Source organism: Megascapheus bottae, chromosome 17 (assembly GCF_031878675.1).
Source record: "Megascapheus bottae isolate mThoBot1 chromosome 17, mThoBot2.hap1, whole genome shotgun sequence".
In the NCBI taxonomy this organism is placed as follows: Eukaryota; Metazoa; Chordata; class Mammalia; order Rodentia; family Geomyidae; genus Megascapheus; species Megascapheus bottae.
Window position 1 is genome coordinate 27,801,812 of NC_143525.1, and position 25,941 is coordinate 27,827,752.

Consider the following 25,941-nt stretch of genomic DNA (forward strand, 5'->3'; position numbering starts at 1 on the left):
GCTACTGATTACCATTCCTCTTTAACAGAGCAGGAGAAAAGAAATGGTATGGGGGATTAGGATAAGGAGTGCACAAGTTGGGGAGACAGGAGTAAGATAAGATTGGGAGCTGGTGCTTGGCTCAGTTCCATGCCCAGAGGGAGTACTGCAGAGCAGGAGGAAGAGCAGGGTCCCTCAGAGGCTAGGGGTGGAAGGAGAGCCATCTCAGGAGAGCAGGTGGTTTAGTAACAGCCCCCGGGCATTTCCTGTGTGGTCTACAGACCCTGAGTCCAAACTTAACCAAAACCTTTCCATTCACAGGCTTCCTTCGGATCCCCAGAAGCCCCATCATTTCTCTAGTATCTGAAAAGCATCTTGGCTGAATTGTCCCCCTGTTGTGTACAGAGGAATGATCAAGTCTAAGACGCAAACAGCCTTGCTCACATGCAGCTTCCAGGATGGGAAGGGGTGTGTGTGGAGGGCGGGGGCGGGGGGAGAGTGCCAGGCTGCCTCTAAATACAAATCACTCTGTTCCTATCTGAGCTTAGCCTGGGCTGTATCAACTGCACTGTAAGGACACTAAGGACAATTTTTTTTCTAGTCCTGGGGCTTGAGCTTGGAGCTTGGGCACTATCCCGGAGCTTTCTCAAGGCCGATGCTCTGTCATCTGAGCCACAGTACCACTTGTGGCTTTTTCTGTGGATGTGGTACCAAGGAATGGAACCCAGAGCTTCCTGCAAGCTAGATGAACACTACCGACAACCTTCAAATGTTTATTACAAACAAAAGTTAGTCTTGTGGTAAAGAAAAAACAAACAAACTCAAAATGGTCAGCCATCAGACCTCATCTAAGAGGTTTGAAAACTCTTGGTGGCACCTCCCCCAAGATAAGCCATTGTGTCTAGTTAGCTACCTCTCCAAGACCCTCCGCCTCTGGTCTCCCTTAGGACCCTCAGGCTGAAGTCTTAGGCCGATCAGAACAGAGCGGGCCTGTCTTTACACCCCAGCTCTGCAAAGCACTCACCGAGGCAGGCCTTCCTCCTCTCTGGGCCTCGGGTTACTCATCTGTAAAATAAAGCTTTTAAACGCTGGTCCCATTTACCTGTCTAACTCTTGAGCCTGCCGTGTGTCTGGGAACTTGGAAAACCCTGAACATGGACACACTGGGAGAAGTGGGGGAGTGCCTCTACCCCACCAGCTACCATCACAAGTGTGTCACCAAGGATGCTGAACACAAGGTCACCATGCTGGGAGGGACCAGGTGGGATCAAGAGTCCTCTCTTCCAGAAGTGCAAAAGAGACAAAGGGTGGCACAGACCTGCCTGGGAAAAAACTCCTCATGGATATGTCACGCCATACCATAGGGCAGCGTAACCTATTTCCATCCCCAAATTAATGCTTGTTTGGGCAACTGTCCCCTGAGGGCAGTGAGGGGTGAGAGAGGCTGAGTCGAACTCTGGGTAAGGATAAAGTCCAACTCGAGCCCTCTGGTTGGTGTGGTATGGTGGGTGGTAAGCTGGTACCCACATTGCCTTACTGGTAGAACCAGGCCTGAACATCAAGGGCCACCCCAGAGCTGGGTACAGGGGTCTTACCTCTCCCTCGAGCCCATGTGTAGATGCGGCTGGCCTCGGTGCTTTGGGGCTCAGGCTCTGGAGGCTCCACTATCAAAGGTCGGAAGTGGGGGACATCTGCTCGGCCAGGAGTCTTCAGGGGCAAGATATACTTGGGGAGCCCTTTGTAGAACCAGGCCCCTGACCTTTTCCAGACCTGGGAGCGGGAGAGGTATCTGCTTAGAGCACAAGGTGGTTTGTTCCAGTTGTGCTAGCATGGTGTGCCATGCAGTTCACCCACCCATCCCACACCCTGTCTCACCTACCAGTGATGGGGACTGGAGGACCAAGAGCTAGGACAGTGCAAAGGAAATCCCAGCTCTGCCCTCCCTGGCCTGTGAGCTGGGCTAGACACACGACCAGAGACAATCCATGCTACAGGCTCTTCACACCCAAAGCCAAGCCCACATTCTTCCACTTTCCTTGCAAAATAGGCACCAGAGAATGCTTGTGGCGACTATCATCCTGGTGCTAGTGACTCATGCCTGTAATCCTAGCTACTCAGGGGGCTGAGATTTGAGGATTGTGGTTCAAAGCCAGTCTGGGCAGGAAAGTCCATGAGACTCTTATCTCCAGTTAACTACCAAAGAGCTAGTAGTGTAGCTATGGCTCAAATGGTTGAGTGCTAGTCTTGAGAGAAAGAGTGCTCCTTGAGAGGAAAGTTGTCGGGAGCAAGAGTGGAATCAAACTGTACTTTGATTTGCATCAGATAATTGCTTGATTGTCTTATTGTTTTTTGGCCTTCTCTTGTTCTATTGATCTGAGATTTACCATATGAATGTAACCCCCAACAGTTCCCTGATTAACCATCTGGATGTAACACCTGGGAGTGCCCTGGTCTGGGGAGGGGATATAAGCTTTGAGTTGAGAATAAACGAGAGCTGCAGTTTTTGCCTGTGCTGCAGACCTCCCGGACCCGATGTGTTTGTCTCTCTTCTAATTTTTCCAGTCCCTGCCCCCTATTTCAGGAACCCCAATTTGCTGCCGGTAGGCCCCGGCAGAAAGTGAACCAGGCCCTGAGTTCAAGACTAGTAGTGTCACATATGAAGAAGGAGGAGGAGGAGGAGGAAGAGTCTATTGCTCTCATCTGTCTAGCTCTCCAAATCCTGCAGATGACCCAATCACCACCCTGCCTGGTCCAACCCTTTCCCACCTCTGCTGGGAGACAGCTAAGTGGCCAGAAGCCCATGCACATAAGACACTTGCTGGGCTCCATGTCAACAACTGCTCCACCTGAGCTTCCTCTCCCTGAGGCTGAGAGCCTTACAGGACCTTCCCAGACACAAGAGGCCACAGGCCTCTGAGTCCACCAGTCTTGGGGCCTTCTCAGTGCCATGCCTCGGCCTTGGCTTTCTACCTGGCTCCCCTTGGCTCATGGTTGTCACTGCCCTTCATGACAAGGGTTCAGAATTAGCCATAAAATGCCAGGCTTTGTCAGCTTGTCCCTAGGGCACAAGCATCAAGGTCTCCCTCATTTTTGCTTTAGAAGTGGAACTTCCCAAGAACCCCCTCTGGGGACAATCAGAACCAGAGGAAGTAGATGATGCTGGCAGGGTCCCAAGCTTTGGACGAGTAACTCAACTTCTCTGAGCCCGAGTTTCTTCACTAATGGAATGTGTTAACAGTGCTTACCCAAAAGGGTTGTTGACAAAGTTAGAAGAGTGCTTAGCACAGCACCCACCAAGTGCCACCTGCTTTCCTCCTCTGCCCTGTTCTTCTCCTGAGAGCTCTGGGCAGAGTGACATGAAGCTTAAGGAAGCGCCAAGTCAGGACCCCCACCCTTGTCCCCTCCCACTAGGGTTTAAAAGCTTTTCCTGGAGATTTTCTGCAGATGGTTGGAGAGGACCGGAATCTTATAGAGCCTCTGATTAGAATTCAGAGCAGTCCCCGAGATAAGGCCGTAAACTCTTAATGCATACTTCAGAGAGCAACCAGTGCTCTGTAATCTCTTTCCCGGAGACGGAGATGTGTTGAGGGTATTGAGTAAGGCGGCGAGGACTGTGGGGAGTGGCAGCCGATGTCACCTTGTCAGCCAGAGCAGGCCTTGGTAGTTCTGAGCAGACATCTTGAGTTTGGATCCTGGTCTGTCACCCAGTGGCTGTGAGCTCTCAGGTATGCAGGGCTCACTTCTATGTTCTGGAATCCAGATGCGAGACTACCAGCAAGCAGGCCCCAGGGTAAACTATGCTTTGATCTTCCCATGTACAGGGCCTGACTCTCTGTTTGTTTGTTTGTTTGTTTGTTTTTTGCCAGTCCTAGGGCTTGGACACTGTCCCTGAGCTTTTGTGCTCACAGCTAGCATTGTACCACTTGAGCCACAGCTCTATTTCTGGCTTTTTTGTGGTTAACTGGAGATGAGAGTCTCATAGACATTCTTGTTCAGGTTGGTTTTGAACCGTGATCCTCAGATCTCACCCTCCTGAGTAGCTAGGATTACAGGTATGAACCACCAGTGCCCAGCTGATTTTTTTATTGTTATTATTAAAAAGGTGTTTGGGTGTTTTGTTTTTTTTGGCAGTGCTTAAGATTGAATTTAGAGATTCATGCTTGCTAGGTGGGAGCTCTACCACTTGAATCAAGCCTCTAAACCCTTTCTGTATTGATTTTCCTTCAGGTAGGGTCATTTTCCTTTTTTTTTAATTTTCTTTTTGCCAGTCCTGGGGCTTGAACTCAAGGCCTGAAGAATGTCCTTGGGCTTTCTCAAGGCTAGAGCTCTACCCTTGAGCCACAGCACTACTTCTGGCTTTTCTTCTGTGTATATGGTACTAAGGAATTCGTGCATGCTAGGCAAGCACTCTACCATTAGATCATTGTATGTGTCTCAGCCATTCTTGACTGTCTCCCTGGTTATAGCACAGTCACCAAACCCCAACCTCAGGCTCACCTTCTGCCATAACCCACTTCCATTTAAAAATAAAATTGCTTAGTAAAGTGATTTGGGAGGACAGGATCCAAAGAATTAGGCTGAACTGCATGACATTATTGATAGTCAATCTCTGGGTTTTTCAACCCTCAAATCCTGTTAAAAACTTCATTAACTCATACAGTTCATCCTGATATCTATCCTCATTTGGAGCAATGACCCCACAGGTCACGCTGCGTGTCTCCCTGAAGCTCAGTGGGTAGGCCCGTGGCTGGCTGACAGCACAGTCTTTCCTGTGAGTCCACTGTGGCGGGGACTCTGGTCTGATTCTTTCTTTTGTCCCTGTGGTCCAGGTGGATATTTGGGGAGCTCATCCTGCCTCCCAGAAAGGTCAGGATCCTGGCTTAGTGAGAAGTGTGGCAGCTCCAGGGTCCTGGCATTGGAGGGACGGGAGCACCAGGTCTGTGACGTGGGCCTGCACAGATGTACAGGGAATGCACTGCACAGAGTGGAGAAGGGTCTGGAGGAGGGGAGTGGTGAAGATCCAAGCTCAGCTGAGTTCCAGCAGCACCCCTCCCCCACAACCAATCCACACCATCCCTACCTTCTCTTGACTCAGTAAAATGCACCACAGAGGCTCCCAGCCAAGTGGCTTTCGTTGGTGCATCCAGGCCTGTCACTCACTGCCAGGGCAACACCTGGTCCCTCCTTTAGGAATACTGGCAGGACTTGCTCTAAAGAGGGATTAGCCTGGCCCTGTCCACCACACCCCACTGAAGAGAACAGTCCCTTTCTGGAGAAGCTCAGCAATGATGCAGAACCCAGCTCTGCACCCTCCCGTGTGCTTTGCTGTGATAAGGCCAGCAGAGCAGCCAGCTTTAAAAATGCCACTTAATGAAAAAAGCCCCACAAGGCTTCCATGGCCCTTGCAGGGGGTATCTGACAGCATGGAGGGCTCCCTGGTCCCATTGCTTGGTCCTGTGCTTTGAGGTTTTCATTACAATCAGCTCACGGCCAACCTGACTGCAGATATGGATGGATATTAGCCAAGCTGTTCCCAGGGAATTTTAATTACCACGATAACAATCACTAATCACTGACATTTCCTAAATAGCTGTGGCTGGAGAAGGTGGTAATTGCCCAGGGCCCTGGTGGGAAAAAGAGGGGGCCTAGTGGAGCAGCCATTAGAAGAGGCTGGGAAGAGCTAAGATTCCCCTCCTCCCCAATCTGTCCATTGCTCTGTCCCTTCTGTTTGTGACCACTGGCTCCCATCGTCCATGCACCTGGCATGACTCAGTAAAGTGTCTTCACACTCAGACGTCTGCTCACTCCCTTCCTCCTTGACCAGTCAGAGCAGGGGAGCAGTGTGTGGTCTTTACACACTGCTATTTCTACCACCTGTCAGGCCCTTCATCTGGTCTCCACTGGGAAGCTGCGGCCCAGAAAGCCTTCTGTGCCACCTTATTAAAGATCAGGGCCCTGTGCCTTGCTCCTGGAGGCCACACCTGGGGCTAGAGTATAGACTCATCCATCTTCTCTAGGATGATGGGAGCTCTCCAAAGGCAGGCTGCACCTGAACCGTCCCTGGGTGCCAGGGACACAGTGAGAGCCTGCAAAGTGGTTGGGGGACTAAATAAACAGATAAGGCACAGTAAAGGAACCATCTTCAGGAGACAGAATATAGGTCTTTTTTTTTTTTTCAGGGAGATCACATTCTGTCTGTTGTATAAGCTCTAGGCTGATCCAGCCTTGAACACATGGGAAATGGCCAATATTGGAGCAGTTTTCTCCTTTACAATGTGATTACTTTAAGGGCCTTTGTAGGGGGTCAATCCAGTGTGTCAGGAGAGGCAGCTTGTCACTTGAGTGTACACATAACTGCCCCCCTACACACACACAGACACACACACACAGACACACACACACGAACTACCAGGCAAGCAGAACTTGGGAGGACAGCTACTTCCCTGCTTCCTGCCAGCCTCAGTCTCTTACCCTGTCCTCCCCACGAGCTAGATTCAGTGGTTCTCCCTCAACCACACTAAGATCTCTCTTACCTCCAGATCTTTGTAGATCCCATTCTTCCTTCCTCCCCTAGCTCTTACTCCATCCCTGGGAACATTTTATCCAGAGGCCTCCACAAGCAGAATCTTGAACTGCTCCCACAGTAGGGAACTCCATGTATGTGTCTATCTCCTACTAGATGGAAAGTTCCACAGCAGCAAAAATCACCCCAGGTACTTAGCACATGCCAGCACATAGTACGTGCCCAAGAAATATACCAGCTGATGACTAGATCTAGGTCCATACTGCAAAGCTGTAGGAAACCTAGCTGCACAAGGCTCTTCGAGGCTTTAGGACCATGCAGTCTCCATATGTTGAAAGTGCTGGCCTACAAAATATTTGTGTGTTTGCAAGGGTGATGGTGTCCCATGAGCGAACTAGTGCCTAGCTGGAAGAGAGCTACTTCTCTCTTTGACAGGTGAGGACGCAGTGAGAGTATGACATCTGTAAGCCTGATGGAGGGATTGAATCAATGGGTGCCTTGAGTTTGGAGCTTCCTAGACTCCAAAACAGTGAGGACAAAATTCCTGCAGTCTCAGTGCTCAGTCTACAGAGTTTTGTTATTGCAAACAAATTACTTTCCTCTCCTACATAGCATACCCTTGTTTCAAAGACCAAAACTAAAGGAAAAATAAAAAGATGGAGTCTATTTTCACCCCTTTAATCCAGTCTAGTCTATGACTTGCTGTGACCAATAGAATGTGGTAGAGGGGACCTGTGATGCTGGCCAGATGTTGAGAGGCCTGCAGCTTCCTTTTTGCCTCCAGAAATATTGCCAGCATTGCCTGGCACTTAGTCCAGTGTCCTAAGGATGAGAGGCCACAAGGAGAGCTCTAACTCTCATACTCCAAGGCACAGTTCTGTTGCTCTAAATAACCAAGGGCATGGAGGTGGCAGACAGGCTCCCCAAAGCCCACAGGAACTATTATCAAACTTGCTGATCCTCAGTTGTTCCCCTAACATCCTTTTCCTGCAACAGCCCTAATAACACAATGGCTCCTTTTGCACCTTCTGCCTCCTGATCAGCCCTGCGTCTCCCCCTGGGACTCAGCTAGCCAACACCTCACCTTCCACAGCGTAAGTCAGCAGAAGGCATCTCACGCCAATGAACAGTGAGAGAGTTGTGGTTGGGGTAAAGGAGAAGCCTTGTCCTGTGATTTGTCTTTGCCTATAGATACTTTTCCTAACAATTTGATTCTTGGGAGGGAAAAACACCCAAAACACATGCATGACTTTGATTAAAATGAAAATCGAACAGACTGATAATTGGATGTTGATGTTATTCAATCCCTGGGCCACATGTTGGGCCTACATGTGGGGAGCTGGAACAATCTCTGGCTGATATGTTGATTCTGGATGTGGCTTTAGAGAGAAAAGCTGGTAGCTTAGGAGAGGAAAGAAAGGCAGTAATTAGGGTGGAGAGTTTGGCCTAGTGGTAAGAGTGCTTGCCTAACATGCATGAAGACCTGGGTTTGATTCCTTGGTGGCACTTACATAGAAAAAGCTGGAAGTGGTGCTGTGGCTCAAGTGGTAGAATGCTAGTCTTGAGAAAGTGCTCAGGCCCTGAGCTCAAGCCCTGAGACTGGCACAAAGGAAAAAAAAAGCAGTAATTAAAATGTGTAAATATGTGTGTGCGTGTGTGTGTGTGTGTGTGTGTGTGTGTGTGTGTGTGTTGGGAGTGGAGTAAAAAAGCCTTTATGACACTATGTTTAGTTGAAAACACTAGCTTAAGATTATAACATTGACATTATTGTCCCCACAAAAAGCCAAGCTCCCCTGGCCTGTCCCTTCAACCATCTAAACACCCCTGGTATGTCACTGCACCAATTAACCACCAGGAGTCACGATCTTGGCAGTGGGGACAAGAACGTTATTGCATCGAGGCCCGCAAAACTGGAGCTAGTGGAAAACAGGCAGGGACATGGGGCCACTGGGGAATGCCATGGTATTCTCCGAAGCTGCTGGACATTACTGGTCAGTACCATGCGACCAGTATTCTCTCACAACAAGTTACAGGCCATGATTACAGTCAAGAGTAACAATCTAGATTTCCAACAGTTTGAATCTGGTGTATCTTCCAAAGGCCCTTGTATTAAAGGCATGGAGGGGTCCCCAACCTGTGGGGTGACTGGGAGGTGGGGGGAGGCAAGGTTTAGTAAGAGGTCCTCAGGTCACTGGGGGAGTGTTTTTGGTAAGGATAATGGGAGATCAACCCCTTCTCTTTTCTGTCATTGCTCCACAGCCATGAAGTAATAAGCAGTTTGCTCCCTCAAAGGTATAAGAAGTAAGAGCTCTGCTGGACACTAGTGGCTCACGCCTGTAATCCCAGCTACTCAGGAAGCTGAGATCTGAGGATCAAGGTTCAAAGCCAGCCTGGGCAGGAAAGTCTATGAGACTTTCACAGGACTTTTCTATCCATGCTGGCTTTGCACTATGATTCTTAGATCTCAGCCTCCTGAGCTGCTAGGATTGCAGGTGTGAACCACCAGTGCCCAGATTGGTGAGACTCTTATCTCCAATTAACCACCAGAAATCTGGAAGTGGAGCTGTGGCTCAAGTGGTAGAGAGCTATCCTTGAGCAAAAAATCAGTACTTCTATCTGAGCAGGAGCTGGAACCTCCAAAACCATACACCAGTTAAAACCATGTGCCTCAGATCTCGACTGTGAATGTTTGTGCAGTTTTTCTGAGCAAAAGTGCAAAATAGGTCAGATGGTCTGTCAGTTACTCTTGTGACTTAAATCAGAACCAGTGCAGGGAAGAGGCTGGTATCTGTTCTTCCTAGGACTTAGGATGGTACTACCATTGTCCCCTGTAATCCTGATCCCTAGCAGGTACAGAGGATCTATCAGTAAAAGAGAACTCAGTGACGTCTTTTGTTCCTTAAAAAGAAATTCTGGAATGACATTGTCCAAAACAGAAATGTACTTATTGCCTGAATTATGAAGTGGTAACCCCTGTACAACACCTTAATAATAACAATAAAATTACATTTTAAAATGCTTAAAGGTATAATGTTTTAGTTGACCAACAGAGGAATTAAGATAAAAAGCTTAAACTGGGGGCTGGTGCTAGTGGCTCATGCCTGCAGTCCTAGCTGCTCAAGAGGCTGAGATCTGCAAAATCCCAGGCAGAGAAGTCTTCAAAAAAACCAGTAAAATGGCAGACTGGAGGTATGGCTCCAGTAGTAGAGCTCTAGCATTAGCAAGAAAGATAAGCAAGAACACAAGGCTCTGAGTCAAGATCCTGGTACCTGCATAATCAATCCAATCAATCAATCACTCAATCAGGCAAACAGCTCAAGAATGGGGTCTTGTGGTATGGGAAGATTCATAGTGGTCAGCAAAAACAACAAAGTTCAGTCCAAATAATGTAAACATAACTACAGAATAAAAAACGTGAAAGAATTTTTTCTGAAGCAGATATAAGAGAGAATTAGGCAATAATAATAATTAGATCAGAATCCCAGATTATCTCAATGAAAACCAAGTGGCTAGAAATAAAGTCCTTCTGTTTTAGCTGAGCATGATAGCTCGGCAGAGATCTGGAGGACTGAGGTTCACAAAACCTGATCTCAACCAATAAAAAGCTGGAAGTGGAAGCATATATGCATAGGAATATCAGTCTAGGCTGGCCCAGGCATGATCCTATTTGAAAAATAATTAAGGCAGCCAGACACTGGTGGCTAATTCCTGCAACCCTAGCTCCTCAGGAGAACTCAGTACAAAGCCGGCTGAGGCAAAAAAAAAAAAGTCCATGAGACTCTTATCTCCAATTAAATACCAAAAAAGCCAGAAGTGGAGGTGTAGCTAAAGAACACCATTCTTGAATAATAAAAAAAAAATGAAGACCGACTGGTCCGCAGCGCCGGAGCCTGGCGAGGCCGGGCGGGGGATGTCCTTCAGGCTCCTAGGAATTTTAGACGTTGAGAATACTCCCTGTGCTCGGGAATCAATCCTGTATGGCTCGTTAGGATCTGTTGTGGCTGGACTTGGACATTTTTTATTTGCTAGTAGAGTGAGAAGATCCTGTGATGCTGGAGTAGGAGGGTTTATCGTGGTCACTTTAGGATGCTGGTTCCATTGTAGGTATAACTATGCAAAGCAAAGGATCCAGGAAAGAATTGCCCGAGAAGGAATTAAGAACAAGATTTTGTATGAAAGCACCCACCTGAATCCTGAAAGGAAACAAGCCAACAGTAGCCACCAGCACAACTAAGCAGCCTTGAGCACAAGACAGAGTTAAAATGTCACTGCACGTACAGTAATGAAGCACCCAGCACTGTCTGATGCAGCCTTTCTTCTTCGTATGCAACTCTCCATTTCATTCTGCTCTTCCACTGATAGTATATATAATATATATGCCTGTATTATGTATTGGATCTGTGTTGCACCTATCATGCCAGAAGTTACTGGCAATATGAATTAATGATACTTCAAGAAATAAAATCAGGAGATTCATTCATCAAAAAAAATGAAGAAAGAATACTAAAGGGCCTGAGTTCAAGATACTGTATTAGCACACACAGAAAAAAAAAGTCTTTAGGTTTCTCACTCTTCATGGTGACAGAAAACTGATGGATTTTTTTTAGACAAAAATTTAAACACTTACCTGTCTAAAACAACCAACAAACTTAAAACTAGGAAGGTTTATCATCCTGACATTCTTAATTTTCTCACCTTTTCTTGCCTTCCTTTCCTACCATCCTCCCTCTCTGTTTTATATTTTTCTCTGTTGATTTTTTTTTTTGGTAGGAATTCAGAGTTGTTTGCTACTCTACCACTGGAAGATAATGCATGCCCAACTACTTCTGTAAAGACAGCTGTGCACACAAATCAATCCAAATAGCACTTATTAAGTTCCTCTCATGTATTAGGATTGAGCTGTAGAAACAAAGATCAAATGTTCTTGGAGATGGCTTAAACCCATCTTTGCCTAGGGTGAGCCTGTGTGGTCCCTTCCTTATTGTCAGTGTAAGGCTCAGGGCTCAGTTCAGTGGGTAGCACAGACCAGCCACCAGGAGCTCAGGGAGAAGTTGGCAAGTGGCAGGCCTCAGGGCAGAGCTGTTAGCAGCCCTGCTTCTCAGCCCAGACTACCAGCTATTTCAATTCCCCAAGTGTTACCTCCTAATTGAGGTGTTAACTGAAGGCTGAGACTCCTCCCAGGAGTATTAGCATATTTGCATTTTAAAAAATAACATGTAACACTTTTTGGGGAATGGCTGGCAGTGCTAGATATGATACCCAGGGCCTCAGGCATGGCAGGCAACTTGAGCAATGCCTCCTAAGAAAGAATAAGAACTCCAAAACAGGGGCCGGGAGTTTGGCCTAGTGGTTAAAATGCTTGCCTAGGATGCATGAAGACCAGGGTTCAATTCCTCGGTTCCACATATAGAAAAAAAACTGGAAGTGGTGCTGAGGCTCAAGTGGTAGAGCTCTAGCCTTGATAAAGTCCAAGGACAGTGCTCAGGCCCTGAGCTCAAGCCCAGGACTGGCAAAAAAAAAAAAAAAAGAACTCCAAAACAATACTTTAAAACCTCTAGGATGTGTGTCTGTGTGTGTGTGTGTGTGTGTGTCTGTGTGTGTGTGTGTGTGTCTGTGTCTGTGTGTCTGTGTGTGTGTGTGTGTGTGTTGGATAGCCAAAAGAAAGCCCCACCATCCCCTAGTCCACCCTCAACTCTGGCCAGAATGCACAAAACCATCCTGCCTGGTCCTATCTCCCACATCTAGCTGCAGAATTGCTGGTTTCCGCCCCCCCCCCTCCATGATGCTCCAAGATGCTGTGCCAGCAGTGCAAGGCCCTGGACCTCATCAGGAGGTGGGTGAATTTGACACCGAGAAGGAAGCACCCGCTCCTTCCCTTGAGCTGGGAGGGCACTGAAGCTGGAGCCAGAGCTGGGGCTTTCCCAGGCCTGAGTGCATCTCTTTGATTCAAGTGGGTTTTGTGTAACCAGGTCAGTCTGGAAGACAGGCAATTGCCTGCAGGGCCGAAAGAAAGAAAATGCAGTGAGAAAAAAAATTCTGAGGACGCTATCTGTTTTCTTGACAGATAATTTAAACACTGAGGCTGGATTATTTCAGAACCAGAGGAAGTCTTTGGCTTCCATTAACCCCTAGTGAGGGGCTGCTCCTGACAGACTCAGGCTCCATCACCACCATCACCAGAGAGAAGCACGACTCAACCTCTCACAGGGAGTCTGCATCCAGGACTGGCTCCAATGGGGTGGGGGCTGTGCATGACCCTTAAGGAAGCCTTGGGGCAGGCTCACTGGCCTCAGCCTCTCTGGGAGCCCACCATTAGTGTCCAGGCTCCATGGGCAGCTCTCCAAGTTCTGGCCATGCCCATATTTATCTGGGATATGGAAAAGTCCTCAGGGACCACTGACAGCAGGGACACATATCTCTCTCTGGCCCTGAACACTGTCTCCACCCTTTGTCCTGGATAGCTGTGTAAGCTCAGCAAATCCCCAGGGAATAAGGCACTCTCAGCACCCCAGTCTCCATTGCCTGCTTGTGTTGTCAACATTTGGCACAGGCTTCCTCTCTCAGTTCGCAAGCAGCATAAAATCCTTTTGAATCCCAACATTTAAGTCCCTTCCCTGATCTGCTGCAGGTTTGAGAGAACGTGTTGGGGTGGTATTTGGCGGGGAAGCCACGCTCTGTCCCCAGATGGAGGGAGATGCACACAGGAAATGAATAGGAGCTGGAAGCAGAAAATTGCACAGGCCAATTACAGTGCAGCAGGTCTTTTCAGAGGAGCTTCATGATTTTGATTCAATTCCCAGAACAACAAATATGCCTGTGTTTAAACACAATCTCAGAAAGATGTTCCACAGCCAACGTGAAAGCGCTGACCCTCCACGGGCAGGATTATCAGCAGGGGAAAGTAGGGGAGATCTTCAGTTCAAGGATGCATCCCTCAATCATGCCTTTAATAATTGCTGAATTTCCCGTCAGTCTCATCCTCTCCTGGGTGAATTCCTAATTCTGAGGTTCCACGGTTTTCTCTGCCATCCCTACTTAGCAAGGCCTGCCCATCCACCCACCTTTGCATGGTGGGAGATTTGACAGGTTTTCCTTTGTATATCACTAATTCAAGCTTATTTGTCAGATTTTAGGGAGATGTCATCTTTTGTGTATGTGGGCTATGAAGTCTAGCATTTATATGCAAGTATTTCATATACAACACACCTGAGAGCATCACATTCAAACACGTTTACACTTCTCAGGAAACCAAACATTGGCTGGGTGTTGGTAGCTCATCCCTGAAATCTTAGCTACTTAGGAGGCTGAGATCTGGTGATTGAAGTTTAAATTCAACCCAAGCAGGAAAGTTCATGAAATTCTTATCTCCAATTAACTACTCAAAAGCCAGAAGTGGGGCCGGGAGTATGGCCTAGTGGTAGAGTGCTTTCCTAGCATGCATGAAGACCCGGGTTCGATTCCTCAGTACCACATACATAGAAAAAGGCTGGAAGTGGTGCTGAGGCTCAAATGGTAGAGCTCTAGCCTTGAGAAAGTCCAAGGACAGTGCTCAGGCCCTGAGCTCAAGCCCCAGGACTGGCAAAAAAAAAAAAAAAAAAAGCCAGAAGTAGAGCTGTGATTCAAGAGGTAGAGTGCTGCCTTTGAGTGGAAAAGCTCAGAGGTTGCACACATTCCCTGAGTTCAAGCCCCAAGACTGGTAAACATCATGTGCCACACCCACACCCACCCCCCTCCACATGTCAGTGCTTCTTGATTCCTTTTTCCATCCAAAGAATGTTCTAGCAGCTCAGTGGGTTGTGCATTCTGAGCTATTTCTTTAGGAGAAGGAATGTGTGTGTTGTTCCAGGGCTGGGTCCCACCTAGAAGCTTAATAAATACTTCCTGAAGGATAGGAACCACCCTCAATTTCCCCAGTCTCCATCTGTAGGACAGCTGGCTAGGGGGAGGGGCAGAGCTGTGCCAGCCAATGTCACTTGGCAGCTGAAAAACGGGCAAGAAAATTGGATCGAATTTTTATTCAAATTAGTGTAAGAAAAAGACCGAATTGAGACACTTCCTCCTCAGCTTTTCGCCCACCTCCTTAGGGGCACACACAGAAGGGTGGCATTCCAAGATGTAGTCAGTGACAGGGATGGAGCAGGGAGGGAGGGCCAGTTGGGCTGGTGCTCCATCAGTTGACCCATGGAAACACAGAGGGGTCCTCATCTTGTTGTGGTCAAGGTTGGTTCCACAAATTAGAGGGCTTCCAACACAGCCAAGCTGTGAGTACCTATGCTAGGAATTGTGGGCTGAGGTGGTTCAGAGAGGGTTGTGTAGACCCATAGAACCTACTGGAACTTCCTTGCGCCCTTGCTTTGAGTAAGCCCAGGGCTCAGAACCTAAAAAATGGTAAGTCCCAGCTAGGCACCATTGGCTCATGCCTGTGATCCTAGCTGAAATCTGAATGCTGTGGTTGGAAGTTAGGAAGGCTAGGATCTGAGAATTGCCATTCAAAGCCAACTTGGGTAGGAAAATCTGTGAGACTTTTATCTCCAATTAACCAGCAAAAAGTTGGAAGTAGAGCTATGGCTCAAGAGGAAGAACACCAGCCTTGGGTGAAAAAGCTAAGGGACAGTGTTCAGGCCCTGAGTTCAAGCCCTAGCAGCACATATACACACACTCTCCTGGATATGCTCTACAGATATGTTGGGCATTAGAGCATCCCCTCTCTCTGGATCATTTTTCATTCAGTCAGCCACTAGCTTCTCCACTATATTTGCTTCAAACTTTGCTGAAGTTAAACTTTCTCAAAGAGTTCCATACTACACTATGGATTGTCTTTGGTTTTTGTTGTTGTTGAATGCAGGGCCTGAATACTATCTCAGAGCTTTTTTCTTTTGCTCAAGACTAGCAATCTACCACTTGAGCCATAGCTCCATTTCTGGCTATTTGTGATGGTTAACTGGAAACAGGAGTCTCACAGACTTTCCTGCTTCAGATACCTTCAAACCATGATTTTTAGATCTCAGACTGCTGAATAGGATGATAGGTGTGAGCCACTGTCACCTGGCTAACTTCATGTTTTATAAAACTGCGATAAAATATACAGCACATAACAGCTCTATTTTAGCCATTTTTAGATGTACAGTTCAGTGGCATTAAGTACATGCACACTATGAATGCAGTGAACCCATGTGATTGACTGTGCTTGTCCACCCAACATCTGCTGAGCTTTTCATCTTCCTAGACAGAAACTCTACACCCATGCAACACAAACTCCCTAACACCCACACCCACACCCACACCCACACCCACACCCCCCCCCACACCCAGCCTCAGCAGCTGTCATCCACTCCTGCCTGCCCTCGTGCCTCCTGGAAGTAGAATCCTACAGTGGTGACCCTTTATGATGAGCTAATTCCTCTCAGCACAGCGCCCTCAAGGTCCACCATGCTGAGACACATGTCACAATTTCATTCCTTTTGGAGGCCAAACAGGAATAATATTATGTATGTAACACATTTTGTTTATCTGTTCCTCTGATGATAGACAATTGGTTTGTTTCCATGTCTGAGCTACTATAAATAATGCTGCTATGAGCATGGCTGTGCAAGTATCTGCTTGAGACCCTGTCTTCAGTTCTTTTGGGTTTATACTCAGAGATAAAGAATGGATGGCAGGTCATTCTATGTAATTTTGTGTGTGTGTGTGTGTGTGTGTGTGTGTGTTGGTGCTGGGGCTTAAACTCAGACTGGACTCTGTCCTTGAACTTTTGTGCTCAAGGCTAGTGCTCTAACACCTGAGTCACAGTTCCATATCTGGCTTTTTTGGTATTTAATTGATGATAAGTGTCTCACAGTTTTCCTGCCTGGGCTGGCTTTGAACTGTGATCTTCAGATCTCAGCTTGCTGAGTAGCTAGGATTACAGGCATGGCCACTGGTGCCTAGCTCTGTATAACTTTTTGAAGTGCCACCATACTTTCATCAACAGTAGCCATACTATTTTATATTCCAATCAACAATGTTCAAGGTTCCAGTCTCTCATCAGCACTCTGCTTTGTGTGTGTGTGCACGCGTGCACAGGTGCACACACACACATCTGCTAGTACTAGGGCTTAATGCAGAGCCTCATGCTCTCCTTTGTTTCTCATTCCTTATCCCCAGCCCCTACTATATTGTGAGCTCAAGTCAAGATTATTTGGCTATTTATCTCACTACTGTATTTGTTTGTCGTGGTGCATGCACTTGGGGCCTGGGCACTATCCCTGAGCTCTTTTTACTCAAGGCTTGTGCTCTACCACTTTGAGCCACAGTGCCACTTCTGGTTTTCTGGTGGTTAATTAACTGGAGATAAGATTCTCACAGACTTTCCTATCTGGGTTGGCTTTGGATGGCAATCCTCAGTTTTCAGCCCCTTGAGTAGCTAGAATTATAGATGGAGCCACTGGTGTTTGGCTCCACTACTCTTTTCTAAGGGCCTAAAACAGTGAGTAGTAGATGAATGGGCAAAAAGAAAAATGTAGTGTTGCTCAAAGGCATTTTGGAGGAAGACACATCTGGCTTCCTGTCCTGGAATTCCTCCCTGGTTTCTCTGGGCAAATGATATCCTTTTCCAAACCTGTTATTCCACCTGTCACAAAGGGACAGCTGACCCTCTATGTCCCTCACTGGGCTGCAGTGGGGATAATGAGATGTTGGCTGCTTGGAGTGTAGCTTGGCTCATGTCAACAATCAATAACTGGATTCTTTGGTGGAAGTGGGTGTGGACAATTAGCCTGGAGGTCAGACAGCACATTGTGGCAGTGAAGGGCACTTGTCTTGGGCCTGCTGTCACTCAAACACCTCACAGATGAGATCATCCAGTGCAGTCTCAGGTAGATGGGTACCTGCACCTGGGGTGGGGAGGTGGTGAGAGTGGCTCACTCTGGAGGGGAAATGATTGCTGTGGGGGTCACCACTAGGCAGACCACCTTGACAACTGGCAGGTAGGTATCAGGAGCCTGTTCCTGCTGTCACTTGTATGTGTGTGGAAGGCCAGGAGGCAGTGCTGATAATGGGTCCACTTGGCAGAGCTGTGGCAGCGTGGGAGGTGACCGACACATGAGGAAGTGTGACCATCCAGGTCCCCCAGGGACGTTGTGACAGCAGCCCAGAGCAAGCCAGGCGCAGATGGCAGGGCGCTTAGGCAGTTACCCACCCGAGTGCCAGCCACCCACTCGTAGGCGTCCTCACGGCCTGTGGAGGGGGCCCTCTGGCAAAGCTGTTTGCAGCACAAATCCAAACTGCAAGGAATGAGAGGACCAGGAGACAACCAGCACAGAGGGACAGATGGCTGCCTACAGCAAGCACAAGCTGCCCACCCAGGAGGCAGGTGCCAAGGATGCTGGGCTTGCTTGGCATGGCTGGTTCCACTGGAGACTGACTGGGAACCTTCTGCAGGCCCAGGGGTATTACTGGTAACCTCCAGCATGGGTGTGCTGGTGATAAAAGCCAGTTCACATACTCCCTTCAATCAATCAACAAGCAGGAGGCAGGCTGCAGGGGGAAGGACTCCAGACCCATCCCCAGTAGACAGAGTGGGTCACCAACAAGGACCCTTTAGGATAAGACTTGTGAGAAATCAAAGACTCTCTGACAGGAAAAAGGTTCTAAAGTGATCAGAGCAAGGACATTTCTTTGCCAATTTCTCTTTCCACCAACAAACAATTCCTGAGCACCTGTATGTGCAGAACCCTGCAGGAGAAGCAGTAAGTGTTGGCTGAAGCCCAGCCTCTGCTGAGTTATAATCATGATGACGGTGAATCTGGGAATGCAAAGCAAAGGCTGAACAGAGGGGAAAGGAAGCTCTAATTGTATTAATCAGCTTTCAATTACTTACAAATTGGTCTTTACCTCTGCCTAGCTTCCCCGCCCCCCCCCCCCCAGATAACAAAGCCTTCATTCTCAGAAGCCTTTTAAGACAGTGCTACCTGTTAAAGGCTGGGGGAGTGACTGGTTTTGAGAATCCTGGGGAATCTAGATTCCAATTAACCTTTCCACTGATTGCAGGGCAACCTGGAGTGAGTCACTACAATGTGTGGGATTTTTTCCCTCTCCTTTTCTTATGGATGAGGAAGAAAGACTAAAGAAGAAAGGAATGAATTTCTAGTTTGCAACATTGGTTTAGAAACCATCACCACAGTCTCTCCAAACCCTAAGTGCCACCCCCCATGAAAGCAGATGAAAGATATTGAAAAACTCCAATGCAGAAGGGATGGCAAAGTGAAGTCTATAGTGTCATGGCCCACCCAGGCTTGCTGGCTTTCCAGGGGGTAGGGGACAAGGTCTCATGCCTGCTTGGTAGCTTTCCTGACCCAGCAGGGCTATAGGTTTCAGGTATCACACAGGGCCATGGTCCCTTCTCCAACACTGTCACCATTCCCGAGAAACAGGTCTCCTGGACACAGCTAGAGTGGCCAGGGGAGGTATAAGAGGGAAGGTAAATTTCCTTAGGTCATTCCCTGCACAGGAAAGCAGAAAAAAAGAGCTGAAGAGATGGCAGAGCCAGGAACTTTTATACCCTCTCCAATCCTGAGGGCTTGTGAGGACTAGCTCACAAGTAAGGTGGAAATGCCTTCCCAGGTACCATTAAAAACCTCATACACAGAGAAAGGGCAGGGAGAGATCTTATCACCTCCTGATCATTCTTGTCTGTTGGGCTCTCTGCATCTGAAGATGCTGAAGATGGATGATTGGGAGATGGGGAGAGGGGATTGAGTCTGGGGAAATTGTCCATAGAAGTGGGGAAGGTGAGGCCCATGCAGCGGCTTATGCCTGTCACCTTAGTCATTTGAGAAACAGAGATTGAGAAGATTACAGTTTGAAGCCAGCCTAGGCAAAAAGTTTGTGAGATCCCCATTTCAATCAATAAAGCCAGGCATGGTGGTCCATGACTGTTATTGTCACCCCAGTTGTGCAGGTGGCTGGTGCTGGGAGGATCGTGGTCTGAGACCATCCCTCGGTAAAAACATGAGATCATACCTGAAAAGCAACTAAAGCAAAAGAGATTGAGGGCATGGATGAAGTGGTAGAGTTTCTGCCTAGCAACTGTGAAACCTACACAGATACACACACACAAGCACAAAGATGGGAGGGTTAATGTTCTTCAGAAGATTTGCAAGTGTGCGTGAATATATGCATGCCAGCCTTCAGGGGCAATTAGGTAATTGTTTGGTGTCTGGAAAGATAAAGTCTCTCCTTCTCTGAAAGACAGACAAGAGAAGAACACAAGCAAAAGGAGGGAAGAATGGAGGACTGCAAGGAAACCAGAGAGGAGAGGCAGAAGCCAAACGCACTCCAGGTGCAGGAGAGAGCAGAGGTGACCTCAGAGGAAGTGGAAGTGGATGAAGAGGACACGCCCACCTGTGGTTACAGGAGATTCAGTTGGTACAGCAACTTTGGAAAATGTGCCTCAGCCCCAGGGGAACTGCCTCAGGTGTTTCTATAGAAACACCCATGTTTTCCATGTGACACAAATGGTTAGAGAACACTCACCAAAACCATCCAGGATCCAGAGCACAAGGATAATCAGGGAAGCCGAGGGAAGAAGGGGTCACTTAGGAAGGAACAAGCAGAGCACTGACAGCAAGGAGATGCGATTTTCAAAATCACAATGTTGAATAAGAGAAGCACGTGCAGAAAAATGCATAGGGTTCTGTCTTATTTCTTTCCTATTCAAAGGCAGGCATGGTGATGATCTACATTGTGGTTCAAGTGGTGGTTGGTTACTGTTACATTCACATTTGGGGGGCATAGAACCTACACACAAGCCATGTTATGATTCCTGAAACTATTCCCATGTCTTTTATTTTTGAAAAGGGCAGAGGGGAGGCTTGCAATGTTGCTCAAGCTGTCCCTTAATTTCTGAGCTTAAGCAATTTTACTACTTCAGCCTGCTGAATAGCCAAGACTCTAGATGTTATGTTCCCATGCCTGGCTTATACAAATGGTTTCCAAGTCTTTCTCATTTGGGCTATTTATAATGCACATACACACACCCCATCAAGATAAAATCCAGCAAACTACCTAAATCAGACAAGACAAAACCAGTTATATGGAAGAAAACTTTTTTTTTTTTTTTTTGCCAGTCCTGGGCTTGAGCTCAGGGCCTGAGCACTGTCCTTGGACTTTCTCAAGGCTAGAGCCCTACCACTTGAGCCTCAGCACCACTTCCAGCTTTTTTCTATGTATGTGGTACCAAGGAATCGAACCCAGGTCTTCGTGCATGCTAGGCAAGCACTCTACCATTAGGCCAAACTCCTAGCCCAGAAGAAAAGCTTTTAAGATTTTTTTTTTCCAGAGTGGAGGGAGTTGCACATGGAGTAGAAGATAAAGAGTACAGAAGGCAGAGGATGGAAACATAATCTGCCAACAACTACCAATATCTGGGGACAAAGCAATGTGCTTAAGCACACTGAGAAGCTTTCCTAGTTTAAACACACAAATGCCATACATTTGTTCTGGAAAAAAGTCAATGAAAATGGTCCCTGCAGATCCAGACAAAAAAGTTCATTCCCAAATGTGAAAAGAGCCCCAACAGGTTATTTAAAGCAGGATAAAAATGCCAGGGTGAAGGTCAACTTCTCTGGCATGTCTCTATTGCTGCTATTAACACATGTCCTGCTGAATCCCTTCCCTTCCAGTTCTCTGTGACTTCATACACTGCCCTGCTTGGCTTCTATGCTACGTGTTGAAACTTCCGTCTACTTTCCACATCCTTTTTGGTTAATCCTGCTTTTTGGCAGTACTGGGCCCCAAGGCTTTGTACTTGCTAGGTGGGTCTCTTCCACTTGAGCCATGGTCCAAGTTATTTCTTAGGTAGTATCCTGCATTTTTGCATGGGTCCAGGTTGGGCTGGCTATGATCCTCTTACCTAAAAACTCTGATAAAGCTGAGATATCAGGCATGGACAACCATGCCCAGCTGAAGTGCTGTTTAAGTGGCCCAAAATATTGATCGTATGTCAGTTTATTAATGTGCCAGTAAGCTGACCAAGCAGGTGACTAAGGAGTGTTCCAGTCCTCAGAGGAGTAGAGAGGAAGGGGTCTATAGAGCAGGAAAAAGAAATGCTGGTGAAGAGATAAGGGAATATTAGCAGCTGTTACTGGGAATGCCAAGGGCTTGCTGCTCCAAGTAATTAATGATGGGGAGAGTACAATTCAATTGACTTTTTTTTTTTTTACAATTAATTGATGGCATTACTCACTTGTAGAAAGGAAAATGGCTCCTTTGGTTCTTTTTCAAGTTTGCCTGTACATTTTTCAAAGGTCCTGTATGTTCAATTTGGCTTCTATGCCTTTTTCTTATATCTTTTAATTAAATAATTATAAAAGCACCCTTATCTACAGTCTCTTTCATGGTTTCCCTATTATGTCTCATTCCCCAGGTACCAATGCTTCTAATTGTCATGTTTGCTAGCTCTTCCTGGCATTGTTGCTTTTCTTTCCGTGGTTGGTAGACAAAGAGGGTAAGACCCAGTGCACTGTGAGTGTGAAAGATCACCATCAGTTGTATTCCCAGTCAAGCTGTCTTTCTGCACAAAGGCAACAATTATCAGCAAAGAACTCAGAAAGCAGACTGTCGCATGCCCTTGTTTTAAAAAATTGCACCAAATTATACACCAGCTAATTATGAGATAAATGAGAATAATAACAAGGGTCTATAAGAAAAGAAAACAAATCAGTGCTGACATTTCCTTTTGGCTTCTAGGAATGTCTTCTGAGGCTATAATCTAAGAGGCAGGCCAGGGGCAGGTGCAGGAGGAGTGGGAGGCTCAGTGTTTCCCATGGGGAAACGAATCACTGCCATGGAGTCTTGTTTCTAGAATCAGGGCGCCTGGCTAGTGTGCATGAGGCCTTGGGTTCCATCCTCAGCACTGCACAAATAAATAACATGAATACATAAGGCAACATAAATAAAATGGAGAACAAAGAACTATACACGTGGTTACTAATTAAGAGGAGGAAATGGAAAGAATGTCCTCCATAAGGACCAAGTTCATATAACAGAATGCCACTGTGATGATAGTTGTATCCCACTTTTTGTATTTGGTTGTTTGGTTCTGTTTTGGCAGTACTGGGCTTTGAACTCAGCGCCTCAAGTTAGCTAGGCAGGTGTTGTATCACCAGAGCCATGCCTGGTAGTGGTTTGTTTTTTTTCCCCCATAGGGTATCATGCTACTGCCTGGTGCCAGCCTTAGATCATGATCCTCCTACCTAAGCTTCCAGCCTCACTGGAATTACAGATGTGAGTTGCCCTGCCTGGCTTACTGAGATGGAGATCTCATTAACATTTTGCCCAGGTTGGTCTCAACCACAAATCTCTTGCACTCTACCTCCTGAGTGGCTGGGATTACAGGCAGGAGCCTTAAAGAAAATGAAAATGAAGTATAGCCACATTCCAGATCGTAGCTAGCTAAGCAATATTAAATATGAATAATAAAACATCATTGCCGCTGGCTCTGATATTGTAGTGTACAACTTAGTCTCAACCAGAATTTCTTTAAAAGACAAAGGTTACTTCCTGTACTTGAGACTCTTCCAAAGGCTCCTCATTTCACTAAGTATAAAATTCAGTGTTTGTGGCCGGGAGTGTGGCCTAGTGGTAGAGTGCTTGCCCAGCATGCACGAAGAGCCGGGCTCGATTCCTTAGTACCACATAGATACAAAAAAGCCAGAAATGGTGCTGAGGCTCAAGTGGTAGAGCTCTAGCCTTGAGAAAATCCAAGGACAGTGCTCAGGCCCTGAGCTCAAGCCCAGGACTGGCAAAAAAAAAAAAAAAATTCAGTGTTTGTACAATGGTTCACATGGACCTCCATGGTCGACTTCTTCCCCAGCTCTGACGTTTTTCCAGCCACACTTGGTTTCCTTGCTGTAACTGGAACCTACCGTTGCACTCTTGCCATAGGCCCTTTACACTTGCCGTAGCCCCAGTACTGTCTTTCCATAGTGTACTCTGGATCTCTAAATATTATTTTAGCTAGTGAGCCTTTCCTTGCTATGCCTTAACTAGTTTATCAGTATCTACAAAATTTCCTTACAGTTGACCCTCCTCTGTTTTCAGTCTCTCTTCTATTTGAAGAGCTGTCTTTCCAGAGACATAGAAGATACTCAATAAATCTGCGAATTCCCAAATGAATAAATGCATTAGACTGGAAACTCCCCAGATGCAGTGGGACTGAGGCACACATCCCGGAATCATTTATGTGCCTAAAACTGGAACCGACACCAGCTCCATAGCATCAGGAACAGTTCCTCTGCATCCAACTCACTCCTGAAAAGCTACTTGCAAAGACTGCAGGGCTAGTGGCAGGGAAGCAGGGGCAGCGGAGGGAGATAAGAGTTCTCTACATAGAGTGCAGGAGCATTTCCAGCAGAAAACCCATGCTCTTCTGTTAGGATTTGCCTTTTGCAGTGAGGACCCAACTCCAAGTTCTTATCTCACAATCAGCTACACATACCTTACTGTGTGTGGTACTTAAAACCTGACATTTTCAATGCCCTTTCTGTTTTCTCTTTGTTATAATTCAATAATTTTCTAAGAGAAAAGCAGCATCAGGAAACCAATTTCCCTGCACTCTCCTTCATCTAAAAGCAGACAGGAAACTTCAGTGCCTGGGCACATTGATTTAGGTACCACACACACCACGTACAAGCAGCTGTACTAAATGCCTGTGGAATGCCTGGTGCTGCCAGAGCTAGTGGCTCCATCTTGCTAAGCTTTATCAGCTCCTAAGAATTCAAGGGCAAACTGATAACATAATGTGAAGGTCTTGGCCTTGGGAAAGATAAGAAAACACATCCAAAGCTATTTCAGACTTTTCTGGGCACAGGCATACTCTGGGAGATGTCTCCCTGGTGCAGTGGGTCAGGACTGCTAAGCAGCGTGTAGGCAGCTTGTGATAAGATGGACAGAGCAGCAGCTCCCTATCAATTCCATTGGGCTCCACCTCACCCTCCACCCACTTCCTTTTTCCTGACAGCTCCTTGACCTCTGCCCTGGAAAACTGGAACTTCATCTTGCTAAGGCTTTCCCTTCATGAAAATATTTTAAGGAATTTCTTCCCTCGTGGATATTCAATATCTGCATCTTAAAGAGGGGCTTCTAAAAGCCAGAAGAACCTCATTTCAAAGGCAGAGCTCCAGGTAGGGCAGAAGGGAAACATCTACTTTATTTTGCATGCTGGATATCCGGTGGTGGAATTCTCACAATAACACTATGAAGTGAGTGTGACCATCACCATTTAGGACCCAGTGTTAGTGCCCACTTTGAGACCCTGCCTTTTTTCTTTCAGACACATGGGCAAAATGGTTTGTTTGTTTGTTTTTTTTTGCCAGTCCTGGGCTTGAGCTCAGGGCCTGAGCACTGTCCTTGGACTTTCTCAAGGCTAGAGCTCTACCACTTGAGCCTCAGCACCACTTCTGGCTTTTTTCTATGTATGTGGTACCAAGGAATCGAACCCGGGTCTTGGTGTATGCTAGGCAAGCACTTTACCACTAGGCCAAACTCCCGGCCTGACAAAATGTTTTTTGTTTATAATAAATGGTGGAACTATTTTCTTTTCCAGTCCTGGTCTTCGGCTCAGGGTATGAGCACTGTCCTTGGGCTTTCTCAAGGTTAGAGCCCTACCACTTGAGCCACAGCACCATGTCTGGCTTTTTTTCTATTTATGTGGTACTTAAGAATTGAACCTTGGTCTTCATGTGTGCTAGGCGAGCACTCTACCACTAGGCCAAACTCCCAGCTCATGGTGGAACTATTTTTAAAACAAGTAAACTAATTTGTACTCTGGAACAAAATATACATCACAGTGGATCAGAAATGCATACCACTTGCTTTTTGTTTGCTTGTTTCCCTACATGGCCCCGAGTAGCCTCAAACTCACTACCTTTCTTCCTAAGGTACATTTTGGTACTAAGACTACAGGCCTGTACCATCACACCTGCCTACTTGCTATTTTGAGGAGCTGAACACACTGTGTGTGGAGTTGAAGGCAGGTGGTGGCAGCTGGACAAAGGGTCTTCCATGGGAGGTAGGGGGACCAGAGCCAAGACACCAAAAATGGGCTTGAGAGGGGGATTGCCACCTGGAAAAGACGCTAAAACCAGCAGAGCCCAGCCCCAAGTCAGGAATGCATCTGAGAGTGGGCAGCTGCCCACACAGCAGGGCCAGGGCCAGGCTCCCATGCTCTGGGAATAATCCCATTATCCCCATGGACGAGCAGCTCTGTCATGATTCCCAGGACACCTGGCTTCTCCCTAGGACACCCAGGACCCCAATGGATGGAGTTGTAGCACCACTCTGCAAGGGGAGCAGTTAAAAGTTACTAGAAGCAGTTAAAAGCTACAATACGTCTTCCAGAAGATAAAATGGCAATAGTCAAGGTAACAGTCAAGGGTGTTACGGCTGAAAAATATCCAGAA

The 25,941-nt window shown here is 47.0% G+C and overlaps 2 protein-coding genes across 3 annotated transcripts in view; one reads left to right on the plus strand and one right to left on the minus strand.

The window, feature by feature from the left end:
* Window positions 1-25,941, minus strand: part of Rph3al (rabphilin 3A like (without C2 domains)) — a 97,679-nt gene that overhangs the window by 20,844 nt on the left and 50,894 nt on the right. For both annotated transcript variants that reach the window (XM_090350477.1, XM_090350476.1), the window contains exon 6: window positions 1,575-1,749. In XM_090350477.1, the coding sequence (XP_090206603.1) occupies window positions 1,575-1,749 (175 nt within the window). The remainder of the gene's footprint in view (window positions 1-1,574; window positions 1,750-25,941) is intronic.
* Window positions 10,362-10,736, plus strand: LOC150051503 (cytochrome c oxidase assembly protein COX20, mitochondrial-like). The gene has a single exon (XM_090351457.1). It carries the CDS (start codon window positions 10,362-10,364, stop codon window positions 10,734-10,736), a length of 375 nt encoding a protein of 124 aa, XP_090207583.1.

Coding starts and splice junctions, on each gene's coding strand:
- LOC150051503 (XM_090351457.1), top strand. CDS start 10,362: ATGAAGACCGACTGGTCCGCAGCGCCGGAGCCTGGCGAGGCCGGGCGG.